General features: G+C 38.9%; 1 protein-coding gene across 1 annotated transcript in view; it reads left to right on the forward strand.

Moving 5' to 3' along the window:
• LOC136875951 (uncharacterized) overlaps nt 1–12,567 on the forward strand; it is a 93,795-nt gene extending 81,228 nt beyond the window's left edge. The window contains exon 3 of the mRNA XM_067149571.2: nt 12,302–12,567. Within this exon, the coding sequence (XP_067005672.2) occupies nt 12,302–12,567 (266 nt within the window). The remainder of the gene's footprint in view (nt 1–12,301) is intronic.
• The last annotated feature ends 582 nt before the right edge of the window (nt 12,568–13,149 follow it).

Below are 13,149 nucleotides of genomic sequence, written 5' to 3' on the forward strand. Positions count from 1 at the left end.
CAAGGAGGTATCACATGTTAGTGACTGCATTTCTCTAAGCAGGGACATTGAGAATATCTACACGTGGAGCGTCAAGAATAAAATCACATTAAATATCAGCAAAAGCTTCGTGATGACTTATTCTACGGTGAATGATCCTTTTCAGTGTGAATAATTCATGAACGGACAGAATCTAAAACGAGTCGAGTCCGTAAATGACTTAGAAGTTACAATGAGTAGTAACTTAGCATTCAGTGCACATATTAAAATGCTAGTAAATACAACACTGAGACAACTAGGTTTTATCATACGAAACTGGAACGACAAAAATAACATTGAGACTTTATGTGTTCTCTATAGCTCATTCGTGAGGTCAAAATTAGAATATGCACCCGTTATATGGATGCCCAATTACAAATCATCTATAAATAAAACTGAAAAGGTTCAAAAGAGATTCTTACGGTTTTCTTATTACAAGAAGCATAATCAGTCAACATATAGGTTGAGAATATCATATACTCACTTGTTAGAAGAATTTAGCTACAATTCATTAAGCGCTCGCCGAGAATTATACCAACAACACTTTCTACACAAAATTATAAATGGCGTTGTAGATAGTGGTGATCTAATAGCCAGAATAAATTTTAACGTAAATTTTGCGTAACCGGACGTACTTTTACAATCCCTTATCTAACATATTAATTCATAAAATTTCGCCATTAGTAAGGATGTGTAGTACTTTTAATGACTTATTCAGAAACCACGACATAGATCTCTCAATGTCCCTAACAGACTTCAAAAATGTCTAGTGATTTTCTTTAGTGAACATACTTAAACAATCTTAACCAATAGCATCTTATAAAAAGAAAATAGAATTCATTACACTATCTCTTTGTCAATAATACAAATGGAATTCAATTGTCTATAAACTTCCAGATATTATTTTTACACTATTAATCATGCACCTGACCTGTTCGCAGATGTGCGTGCCTGCACATAAAGTTTTTGTTCTTCGTACTTATGTAATCAGGAGCCACTAACTGAAGCACTATCTAATCCTGATCTGCATATAGCCTATTGTTGTTTTTGTGACTTTTTCTTCTAAATTTGTTTATTATAATTTTTCAAAATCTGTTATTAATTTTTCGTGATCGTTTTCTGTATTGCAATATATATTATTGTACTATATTTTGTAATGTGTGTTGTAATTGGAGTGCAACTCTGTTACAGACATATGTCATAAATAAATAAATAAATAAATTAATTAATTAATTAAATGAATTAAATAAGTTAAATTAATTAATTAATTAATTAAGTTAAATAAATAAATTTGACTGAATGAATGATTTGACTGGCAGAAGGCAAGGAAGCATGCAATTTTGTTCAAAACTCCCCTATCCGATTGTGTCTGGAAGTAGGAAAGGGGGCCTGCCATTTTAACGAAAACTCCCCAAATCGATTGTGACCGCACAGTGGACAAGGGGGCCTTCTATTATAATAAAAGCTTCCCAACTTGATTATAAATGACAGTAGGTAAGTGAGCCTGCTGTAGTCATTACAACTCCGCAACTCTCACTTTACATTAGAAACAACGTATGGGGAACTCCCTATGTTCTTTCTTGGATAACTCTAAGAAACGTGCAATTTTAAAAATATCATTCACTGCGTAAACAGTAATTTTCTTCAATATCCGCATAACTTACAATGTAGAATACCGTAGCGAAGCATGAGTATATATTTTGCTAGTCTCTCTATATAAAAGGCTAACTCCGACTGACTGTAATCAACGCCCAGTCATAACTACGCGACATAAAAAAATGAAATTACAACACAATGCATTTATTTTGTCTGGCAAGAATAAGGCCATTAGGCCCCCTCTTCCATCTAAACAGAAAATACCGTATATACATGTCGTAAATTAAAATAAATACACTTACAACTACTAATCAATACAATATCTTTTCTATATATATACGGTATATAAAATAAGAGTTTTGTCTGTACATTGTTCAGAATTTGAAAAGAATGGTATTTCTGTATCGGTCATGTCCACAGTAACAAGGAAATGCACTTTTTACTTTTCCGTAATTTCTGTCTGTCTGTCTGTCTGTCTGTCTGTCTGTCTGTCTGTCTGTCTGTTTGTTTGTGTGTACACGCATCACGAGAAAACGGCTGAAGCGAATTTAATGAAAATTGGTATGTGAAGTCGGGTGATGAACCGCTACAATCTAGGCTATAAATTATTTTATTTACGCTGAGTGAAATGGTAGTTTAGGGGAAGGCCTGAAAATTAACTCTCAAATATTTATGTTATTAGTGGTCATGTCTTAATGAAAATCCGTATGCGAGGTCGCGGTAATAAGTCGATATAATCTAGGCTGTCAATAACTGTATTCACGTAGAGTGAAATGGTAGTTTAGGGGAATGCCTAAAATTTAATTCTCAAATATTTATATTATTAGTGGTCGTATCTTAATGGAAATCGGTATACAAAGACGGGGAATAAGTTGCTACAATCTAGGCTATAAATAATTGTATTCACGGGGAGAAAAATGGTAGTTTAGGGAAGGCCTAAAATTTAATTCTCAAATATTCATGTTATTAGTGGTCGTATCGTAATGGAAATCGGTATACAAAGACGGGGAATAAGTCGCTACAATCTAGGCTATAAATAATTGTATTCACGGGGAGAAAAATGGTAGTTTAGGGAAGCCCTAAAATTTAATTCTCAAATATTTATGTTATTAGTGGTCGTATCTTAACGAACATTGGTATGAAAAGTCGGGAACTTAGTCGCTATAATCTAGGCCATCAATAATTTTATTCACGCTGAGTGAAATTGTAGTTTAGGAGAAGGCTTAAAAAGGAATTCTCTAATATTTATTAGTGGTCGTATCGATAAATACTACATAACTAACATAACTTTAGTTATGTAGTAAGTTAGTAGTAGGAACGTGGTAAGTTATTAAATTTCCGATCAATTATGGCTTATACATTGTTACCGCACCGCCTATAATCACAGAGATATTCATGAATTTGGATTTTTGTTACATATCAGCGCTGAGTCACGAGAAAATGGGTAAACAGAATTTAATGAAAATCGGTGTGTAAAGTCTGAGAATAAGGAAGTACAGTCTACGATATAATTTTATAAGACGCCCTAATATTACAAAGCCGAAAGATAACTAATGTGAAGGCCTACAGTATAGAAAGCTCATAAAATTAATCAACAATAACATTACATTGACCATTGTTTGTTGTGATGTGCTTTGTGTCTTCTGTTTCCACTCATCTCCGATAGATAGGATTACTGCTGCGTACCGAGTATTTTTTTTTAATTTGCTTTACGTCGCACCGACACAGGTAGGTCTTATGGCGACGATGGGATAGGAAAGGTCTAGGGGTGTGTGGGAAGGGGCCTTTGCCTTAATTAATGTACAGCCGCAGCACTTACCTTGTGTGAAAATGGGAAACCACCGAATATCAACTTCAGGGCTGCCGGCAGTGGGGTTCAAATCCACTCTCTCCCGGATGCAAGCTCACAGCTGCGTGGCTCTAACCACACGGCCAACTCGCCCGGTCGTACCGAGTGTAACAGACTGCCTGAATATTGGCAGGAAGTAGCTGGGGAGTTAGATAACTTTCTTCTTTAGCATTGCATTCCTCTGGTTCATACATTTTCTGATACTACTGGCACGAAACACACTGGTTCATCATAGCATTCGAGCTATTCAGTCCCTACTCTGAGGCACTGATTGGAATGGGCAGTGTGCATATTTCACGGAAAAATGGCAGAGGAGTGTTCACGGCAGTCTGCGACCTGGTCATTCCAGCTCTGGAACTTCGGACTGTTAGATCGGCACCATAGTACTGTTCGTTGAAAGTGAGAAAATGTGCGGTTTTTCATTTGATCGAGTATTTTATAACATTGCTTTCAATCGCTACATTCCTACTGACGTTTTTGTAATTACCTTTGTTGAATTAAATTAGGAAAACCAATCAGTCTTTCTGAGAATCCCGTAGCGAAGCACGGGTACATCAGCTAGTTATCTCTCTGTATAAAATTGGATGTTGGTATATTTGACGTTAATAGACTCAAAAACTACTGGACCGATTTCGCTGAAATTTTTCACAATTTGTTCTTATTACATCCGAAAGGGATTATGAAGTGGTTTGAACGAAATCGGTAAGGTAGTTTTATTAGTATGAGTAATTTTATATAATTTTATTAAACTGCAAAGCCGCACCAAGATTGGATCGACTTGATGGACAGATTGTCGCTAGGCGACAGCAGCATACGCTGTATCATGACAGTCTGCTAAATAAAATGGCGTATGGTTTTTAGTGCCGCGAGTGCCCAAGGACATGTTCGGCTCGCCACGTGCAGGTCTTGTGATTTGACACCCGTAGGTGACCTGCGCGTCATGATGAGGATAATATTTGCTGTATTTGTCGCATTGACTTACAAAGTACCTTTCTTGATAGGAGGTGCATTCTTATGCCTATTATTTTGAAATAGCAATCCAACATGCCGTGATCGAGATGTACAGTACTTTCATGTCATAGTACCAACATTGATAGGTCTGCCCATTCTGAAGAATGTAGCTGTGTTTTAGACGTGTAAACTATTTAAGAAACTGTTAAAAATATAGAATATCAACAATGGAATGACAAGAGTTATCACCCCCTCCTAACGAAGAGCAACTGGGGGTTCCCAACGAGCAAAGGCGAGTCTATGTAATCTATAGGTCTATAGGTGGGTATCTATGTACTGCATCTCCTACTAAACCACTCGAGCGATTTCAACCAAACTTGGTACACTTATGACTCAGTATTAGGAAAACAACCTCGTGGGGGAAAGACACCACAAGCACCCTTAAAGGGGGGGGTTGGGGGCCGAGTTACAAAAATAATCGAAAATAGTGTTGAATTCATAGTTTTCGGGGTCGCTGAGATAAATAGTGACACTCGGGATTTTTAAAGTCCATATTCAGCACCCTTAGCGGAGGGGGGGAGAGGGAGGGAGCGAGGGGGAGTGAGGTATAAACATATTAACAATAGAAAATAGAAGTCGAATCCATAGTTCCGGGGTCGCTGAGATGAATAGCGACACTCCGGAATTTTTGAAAGTCCAAGTTCATCACCCTTTGGGTCTGGGGGGCGAGGGGGAATGAGATATAAAAATAATCGGAAATAGTTACGAATCCATAGTTTTCGAAGTCGCTGAGATGAATAGTGACACCCGCGATTTTTGAAAGTCCTTTGGGATAGGGGACGACGGGAGAGTGAGATATAAAAATAATCGGAAATGGTATCGAATCCATAGTTTTCGGGGTCGCTGAGATGTATAGTGACACTCTGGAATTTTTTAAATTCAACGTTCATCACCCTTTTGGGGTGGGGGAGAGGGGGTAATGAGGTATAAAATTAATCGGAAATAGTGACTAATCTATAGTTTTCGAGGTCGCTGGAATGTATAGTGACACACCGGATTTTAAAAGTCCATGTTCAGCATTAAGAGATAAGAATTTCGTAGTGTTCCCTATTGAAGTGAGTTCAGCAACCTAGGGGGGGGGGGGGGGTGAGACATAAAATTAATCGAAAATAGTGTCGAATCCATACTTTTCGGGATCGCTGAAATGAATAGTGACACTCCGGATGTCGTTTAAATCCAAGGTGAGACCCAGTAAGCAAGGATGTGAGAAGGGGTGAAGAAAAGAAAATGTGCAAATGACCGAGATTTTGGGTGTTTGTATGCATGTTCCAGCATAGGTGTCAACTAAACTTGGTACAAATATTATCTACTATCTGTAAAAAATACTGCGAGGCAAGCCATCCCTAGAAGCCCAAGGGAAGGGGGCGAAATATAATTATAACTAAAAACGATCGATATTAGTGTTGAGTCCATAGTTTTCTGGACTACGGGAGAGATTTCAGCCAAACTTGGCACACTTATGACTTACTATCGTGAGAAAAACTGCGAGGAGGTATGGTAGACCTAGCACGCCTAGGGGTGGGGAATGGGAGGGCATGACATTTTGCATTATTTAAAAATAATTGAAAATAACCGATATTAATGTCGAATTCATTGTTGTCACTCCCTGAATATCGTTTAAGTCGACGTTCAGCCTCCATGAACGGTACACTGAAAGGGGTTTTGTAGTGAATAGTATAAAATGACCGAGATTAGTGTTGAATCCACTGCGTTTGGGGTCTCAAGGCTGATTGGTGAGAGTCTCAATGACAGTTGAAATCGTGTAGGTCATATCTATACCGTGACTGATAAATACATGAAGTTATCACTTATTATCTTTTTGAAAGGATCAAATATTTCCCAATCAGTTCGAGCTTCCACAAGGATGAAATTTTATTCAAAAATGAAATCATCTAAAACCTGAAATCAAACACATCTAAATAACTCTAAAACTATATAATAGATGGTAAAAATCCATATCCCACAAAGGAATTCTATACAAATTCACTTTATCGTAACTAACTGGTGATACTAATCTTATAAACATCCTAAACCAACCGGGCTACGCCGGGTAGTACAGCTAGTGATAAATATAAAAAATAAAAATACGAAGAAAAGGAGAATGATTATTATGTACACAATTATGACATGATTAGCTAATTTCTGTTCTTTCTTTCTTTCTTTCTTAATCTGTTTATTGTCCAGGGTTGGCTTTTCCCTCGGACTTCGCGAGGGATCCCACCTCTACCGCCTCAAGGGCAGTGTCCTGGAGCTTCAGACATCGGATCGGGGGATACAACTGGGGAGAATGATCAGTACCTCGCCCAGGCGGCCTCACCTGCTATACTGAACAGGGGCCTTGGTGGGGGATGGGAAGATTGGAAGGGATAGACAAGGAAGAGGAAAGGAAGCGGCCGTGGCCTTAAGTTAGGTACCATCCCGGCATTTGCCTGGAGGAGAAGTGGGAAACCACGGAAAACCACTTCCAGGATGGCTGAGGTGGGAGGCGAACCCACCTCTACTCAGTTGACCTCCCGAGGCTGAGTGGACCCCGTTCCAGCCCTCGTACCACTTTTCAAATTTCGTGGCAGAGCCAGGAATCGAACCCGGACCTCCGGGGGTGGCAGCTAATCACACTAACCACTACACCATCTCGGCAATGACAGTGAGATTATATAAAGTCTATAGTTTGAGGAAGGCTAAACCAACAATATTTCCATAACATACAAATGAAATGAAATGGCGTATGGCTTTTAGTGCCGGGAGTGTCCGAGGACACGTTCGGCTCGCCAAGTGCAGGTCTTTTCATTTGACTCCCGTATGCGACCTGCGTGTGTGATGGGGATGAAATGATGATGAAGACGACACATACACCCAGCCCCCGTACCAGCAAAATTAACCAATGAAGGTTAAAATTCCCGACCGTGCGGGAAATAGAACCCGGGACCCCTGTGACTAAAGGCCAGCTCGCTAAACATTTAGCCATGGAGCAGGACAACATACAAATAACAATTTAGGACTTCATTTACGTATTACTTAGTAGGTAGCGGTGACAAAGTTGCCTAAAACTAGGGAGGTGAGGCTATTCGGACAGAGACAGGTAGTATATTCCACTGTCGTGCGGAAGAAATGCCAAATGAGTTTGTGTATCGTGTGGTGCGGTGAGGTGGAATAGATAGGAGTGTCAGATTCTGAACGTGCTCCGAAACTGTGATTGGATGAGAGGTGGTGAAATTGACTGTAAAAGTAGGGAGGTGAGCATGAGGAGAGTATTCGATGAAGAAGGCATAAAGCATGAAGATTACGGCGCTGTTTGAGTTTTAGCCAACCGAGTTCATCGTAGGCAGGTGTAACATGGTCAAAGTAACGTAGATCACATATATAGCGAACATAGGCGTTTTGCGCGCGTTGTAGTTTGTCATTAAGAGTAGCAGTCTGGTCGTTGTACACGGCGTCACAGTAGTCGAAATGGTTTGTTGATGATGCTTGTTCTTTTAAGGGGCCTAACATCGAAGGTCATCGGCCCTGGAAATGATTTGGAGGATACATTTATATTACAGTGTAGGTGCACACTAAGGGAGGGCTTATGGATATTCTGACGCTAAAGGGGTGAAAATACGCGAGGGTGAACTCTTCAGATGAGTACATCCATATCTCAAAAACTGAACTGTTACAAACGTAAAAATTGGTACTTGAAATCTACTTTAAAAATAAGGAATCATATTTTTTTGTTTTCGAAAAATTCCCTTATGAAAGGTGAAAAAAATGGTAAAAAAAGGGGGGGGGGTTTGAATACCTTTTATGAGGATAGTTATATTTAAAAAACTGAAGATGTTGCAGAGATGAAAATTGGTATTTGGAGTCTCGAGTAAATATAAACACTTTTTTTTCGGAAAATCCAGTTAACGGGGATGGGGGGGGGGGGGAGAGGAGTGAACAGGAGTGAAAAATGGGTGAATTTTTTAAATGAGTATATCAAGAGTATATCTAAAAATTGTAACATTCTACACACGTGAAAACTGGTATTTGGAATCTCCTGTAAAGGTTCAATCAATCAATCAATCAATCAATCAATCAATCAATCAATCAATCAATCAATCAATCAATCAATCAATCAATCAATCAATAAATCACTACTGATCTGCATTTAGGGCAGTCGCCCAGGTGGCAGATTCCCTATCTGTTATTTTCCTAGCCTTTTCTTAAATGATTGCAAAGAAGTTGGATATTTATTGAACATCTCCCTTGGTAAGTTATTCCAATCCCTAACTCCCCTTCCTATAAACGAATATTTGCCCCAATTTGTCCTCTTGAATTCCAACTTTACCTTCATATTGTGATCTTTCCTACTTTTAAAGACACCACCCAAACTTATTCGTCTACTGATGTCCTTCCACGCCATCTCTCCACTGACTGCTCGGAACATACCACTTAGTCGAGCAGCTCGTCTCCTTTCTCCCAAGTCTTCCCAGCCCTAACTTTGCAACATTTTTGTAACGCTACTCTTTTGTCGGAAATCACCCAGAACAAATCGAGCTGCTTTTCTTTGGATTTTTTCCAGTTTCCGAATGAAGTAATCCTGGTGAGGGTCCCATACACTGGAACCATACTCTACTTGGGGTCTCACCAGAGACAAATATGCTCTCTCCTATACATCCTTACTACAACCCCTAAATAGCCTCATAACCATGTACCCTTTATTTACAATCATATTTATGTGATTACCCCAATGAAGATCTTTCCTTATATGAATACCTAGCTATTTACAATGATCACCAAAGAGAACTTCCACCCCATCAACGCAGTAATTAAAACTGAGAGGACTTTTCCTATTTGTGAAACTCACAACCTGACTTTTACTCCCGTTTATCATCATACCATTGCCTACTGTCCATCTCACAACATTATCGAGGTCATTTTGCAGTTCTTGTAACTTATTTATTACCCTGTACAGAATAACATCATCTGCGAAAAGCCTTATCTCTGATTCCACTTCTTTACACACACACACATATATATATATAAGAAAACATAAAGGTCCAATAATATTGGCTTGAGAAATTCCCCTCTTTAATTATTACAGGGACAGATAAAGCTTCACCTACTCTAATACTCTGAGTTCTATTTTCTAGAAACAGAGCCACCCATTCAGTCACTCTTTTGTCAAGTCCAATTGCACTCATTTTTGCCAGTAGTCTCCCATTATCTACCCTATCAAATGCCTTAGACAGGTCAGTCGCGATACAGTCCAATTGACCTCCTGAATCCAGGATATCGGCTATATCTTGCTGGAATCCTACAAGTTGGGCTTCAGTGGAATAACCTTTCCTAAACCCAAACTGCCTTCTATCAAACCAGTTATTAATTTCGCAAACATGTCTTACATAATCAGAAAGAATGCTTTCCCAAAGCTTACATTCATGCAATGCATGTCAAACTGACTAGCCTGTAATTTTCAGCTTTATGTCTATCACCCTTTCCTTAATATACAGGGGCTACTATAGCAACTCTCCATTCATTTGGTAAAATTCCTTCATGCAAAAAATAATCAAACAAGTACTTCAGATATGGTACTATATCCCAACCCAATGTCTTTAGTACATCCCCAGAGGTTAAAGAATACGTATAAAATGTTTGCGGAAAATCCACCTAAAGGGAAATGAAAAGTGGGGTGAATTTTTAAAATGAGCTTATCTACAGTATATTTCAAAAACGTAATGTTACAGACGGGAAAATTGGTATCATTAATCTCTCTTAAAAATAAAGAAATAAAGAAACATGTTTTTTTTTGTTCCCGGGGACTCCACTTAAGGGAGGGGGGGGGGGGTAAAAGGGCTGAACATGTGGTTGAAATATTAGTATACTGATATCCTAACAACTGAAGATGTTACAGACGTGAAAATTGGTATTTGGAATCTTCATTATAAGTAAAGAATCACGTACTTTTTGTTTTCGGAGAATCCACTCAAGGAGCTCTTGAAAAGAAGTTAAATAAGGGTTGAAATATCTTTTTTTTTTTTGCTATTTGTTTTACGTCGCACCGACACATATAGGTCTTATGGCGACGATGGGACAGGGGAGGCCTAGGAATGGGAAGGAAGCTGCCGTGGCCTTAATTAAGGTACAGCCTGGTGTGAAAATGGGAAACCACGGAAAACCATCTTCAGGGCTGCCGACAGTGGGGTTCGAACCCACTATCTCCCGGATATGAGCTCACAGCTGAAGTATTTTTATTGTGATACTTATCTACATAAATATAATCGTAACTACCGTGTGTCTGTATACTGACTATTTTGGCGAAATTTTCGTACAGTTATTCGTTTCAGGTGTAATAATGACTATTTGCATATATTTTAGCTTTTTTTTTGCTGAAATTTCTCACTTCCCCCCTTTCCCCAAAATCAAGATGGCCGCATAATCTGGCAGACGTGCTATAAAACTGAAATTTGGCAAAATTATTGGTTTTAGCCTGTTACCGACGGAAACATTCCAAGATGTTTAAAATTTTCACTTTTTATCCTCGGAAAATGTCGAAATATGGAGGTAATTCTAATGACGGTGCAGACATTCGATTCGATGTATTTCGTGGCTAAAGGGAACGTCGTATCACAAAAGAAATGGCACAGCATGAAGAAATTTACAACATTAGTCCGATGAAATTTTTTCATATCTCCATCCCTTATATGTTATAACGAGCAGCATTTCTCGATTTTACGTAAATTTTGTACTTTTTACACGATTTTTTTTACACTTTTGGACACTTGTAGGAAAGAATCATCAAATTCGGCACGAACATTGGCCCCGCCAGTAGCCATATATGAGCCAAATTCTATGTTTCTAGCCGTCGTATAAGCATCCGAATAGTAATGCAGTGTGTGAACAGTGTGTGAAAATCTTACCTAAATTTCTCCCTATTCTAACTCAATCTAACCCATAAACACACGAGATACGAGAAAATGTCATATGATCAACTATTTCGACCGCTAAAATGGGCGTCCTTTGGTGCAACGCGTTTGTAGATATAACGTACCATTTAGCTGCATATAATCCGTAAATGAAACTCTGCAATATTGTAAATATGCATATACTTCCGTATTTTTAGATATATACTCATTTAAGTCGATTTGTAGCGATGTAGAAGGGGCGCGTCTGTCATTATAATTAATACTTTACAAATCGATAATGACTGTCAGCAGGAGGGCTTCTGCTACCATCGACTTTGGCAGTAGGAATGGAGTCCTTCTCCAACTACTGTGTAACTGGTATTAAAGGAGGCCTGCCATTGTAATGAATAATTCCCTTCTGGATTTGACTGGCAAAAGGCAAGGGGGCAAGCAATTTCCATCAAAACTCCCTTACCCGATTGTGACTGGAAGTAGCCATTGTAACGAAAACTCCCCAAATCGATTGTGACCACACAATAGACAAGGAGGCCTTCTATTGTAATGAAAAATTCCCAAATCGATTGTGAATGTCAGTAGGCAAGTGAGCCTGCCGTTATCATCACAACTCTGCAACCCACACTTTACACTGGAAACAACGAATGGGGTCCTCCCGACGCTGTTTCTTGGATAACAGTAAGAGTCATGCAATTTAAGAACTCTTATTCACTGCGTGTACTGTACTTTACTTCGATAACTGTATACAATATAGAATACCGTAGCGAAGCACTGTTATATTTGCTAGTATTACATAGTACATTATAATTAAGAGGCAAAATGTCTTATAACTTCCATTGACCTTTTATCAGGACAGATTTTAAAACATAATTACAAAATTACAATAGAGAATTGTCAAATGAACTTCATTCCTTTGTATGCTAAAATGTGTATATGTTTCATGTTGCAGAACACGCCCTGGACAGGTTGAAGAGATCAACACAAGCCACGAGTCCTATCGGGAACTCCCCCGGAAACTCCCATGGCAACAACTCCCACGGCAAGCCCCAAGGCAACGGCAACTCCCATGGTAGAAACTCGGCCAAGAAGAGTGTCCATAAGAGCAAAGAAACGAAAAAGTTGAAACCTAAGTCCAAATTCGGCAAACGTTCCAGTGCAGAACGCAGTCGTCGGAACATGAAGGACAAATCCTACCGGCAGCCAAAGCTCCATTAGCATACAGATATGACTCCAAAGTCTTACAAAATTGTGTTTTTAGAATAGATGACCATCAAAACTTTACTTGTTGACATACATAACAATATTTTTTTAACAACTTTGAGACTTGCTCTAATTCCATTTCCCTCCATGAAATATATTTCACACCTGCAATTTAATTTGTGTACGTATTCTTCAATATTTGAATCAAATAAATTTCTAGAGTGTAGTTAAAACCTAAATGCCTTTCTCCTACCTTTCCCATTGAATGAGAGGGGATCTTTGCTGCATCTTGTAATATGAATAGCATGCGGACAGACTTTATCATGATATACAATTGAGGGGTCTAGTGAGAGAGGGAGTTAGGCCACTTAGCCAAGAAATGGGAATAAACTGAGTGTTGTGTCTTCCAGGACTTAGAAACTCTGTGGCAGAACACGCGGGAGCTATGGCACGCGGTTCTAGTACACGAGATAGACAGCAGATGAGAGGAAAATACTAAAAATGGCTAAATCTCTATTTCTCAAGTTTTGTGACATAGCTCCCTCAATTATTCGATGCAGTATTTTGAGTCATTCTTTTTGACTCATGGCCTCAAGA

Source organism: Anabrus simplex, chromosome 1 (genome assembly GCF_040414725.1).
Source record: "Anabrus simplex isolate iqAnaSimp1 chromosome 1, ASM4041472v1, whole genome shotgun sequence".
In the NCBI taxonomy this organism is placed as follows: domain Eukaryota; kingdom Metazoa; phylum Arthropoda; class Insecta; order Orthoptera; family Tettigoniidae; genus Anabrus; species Anabrus simplex.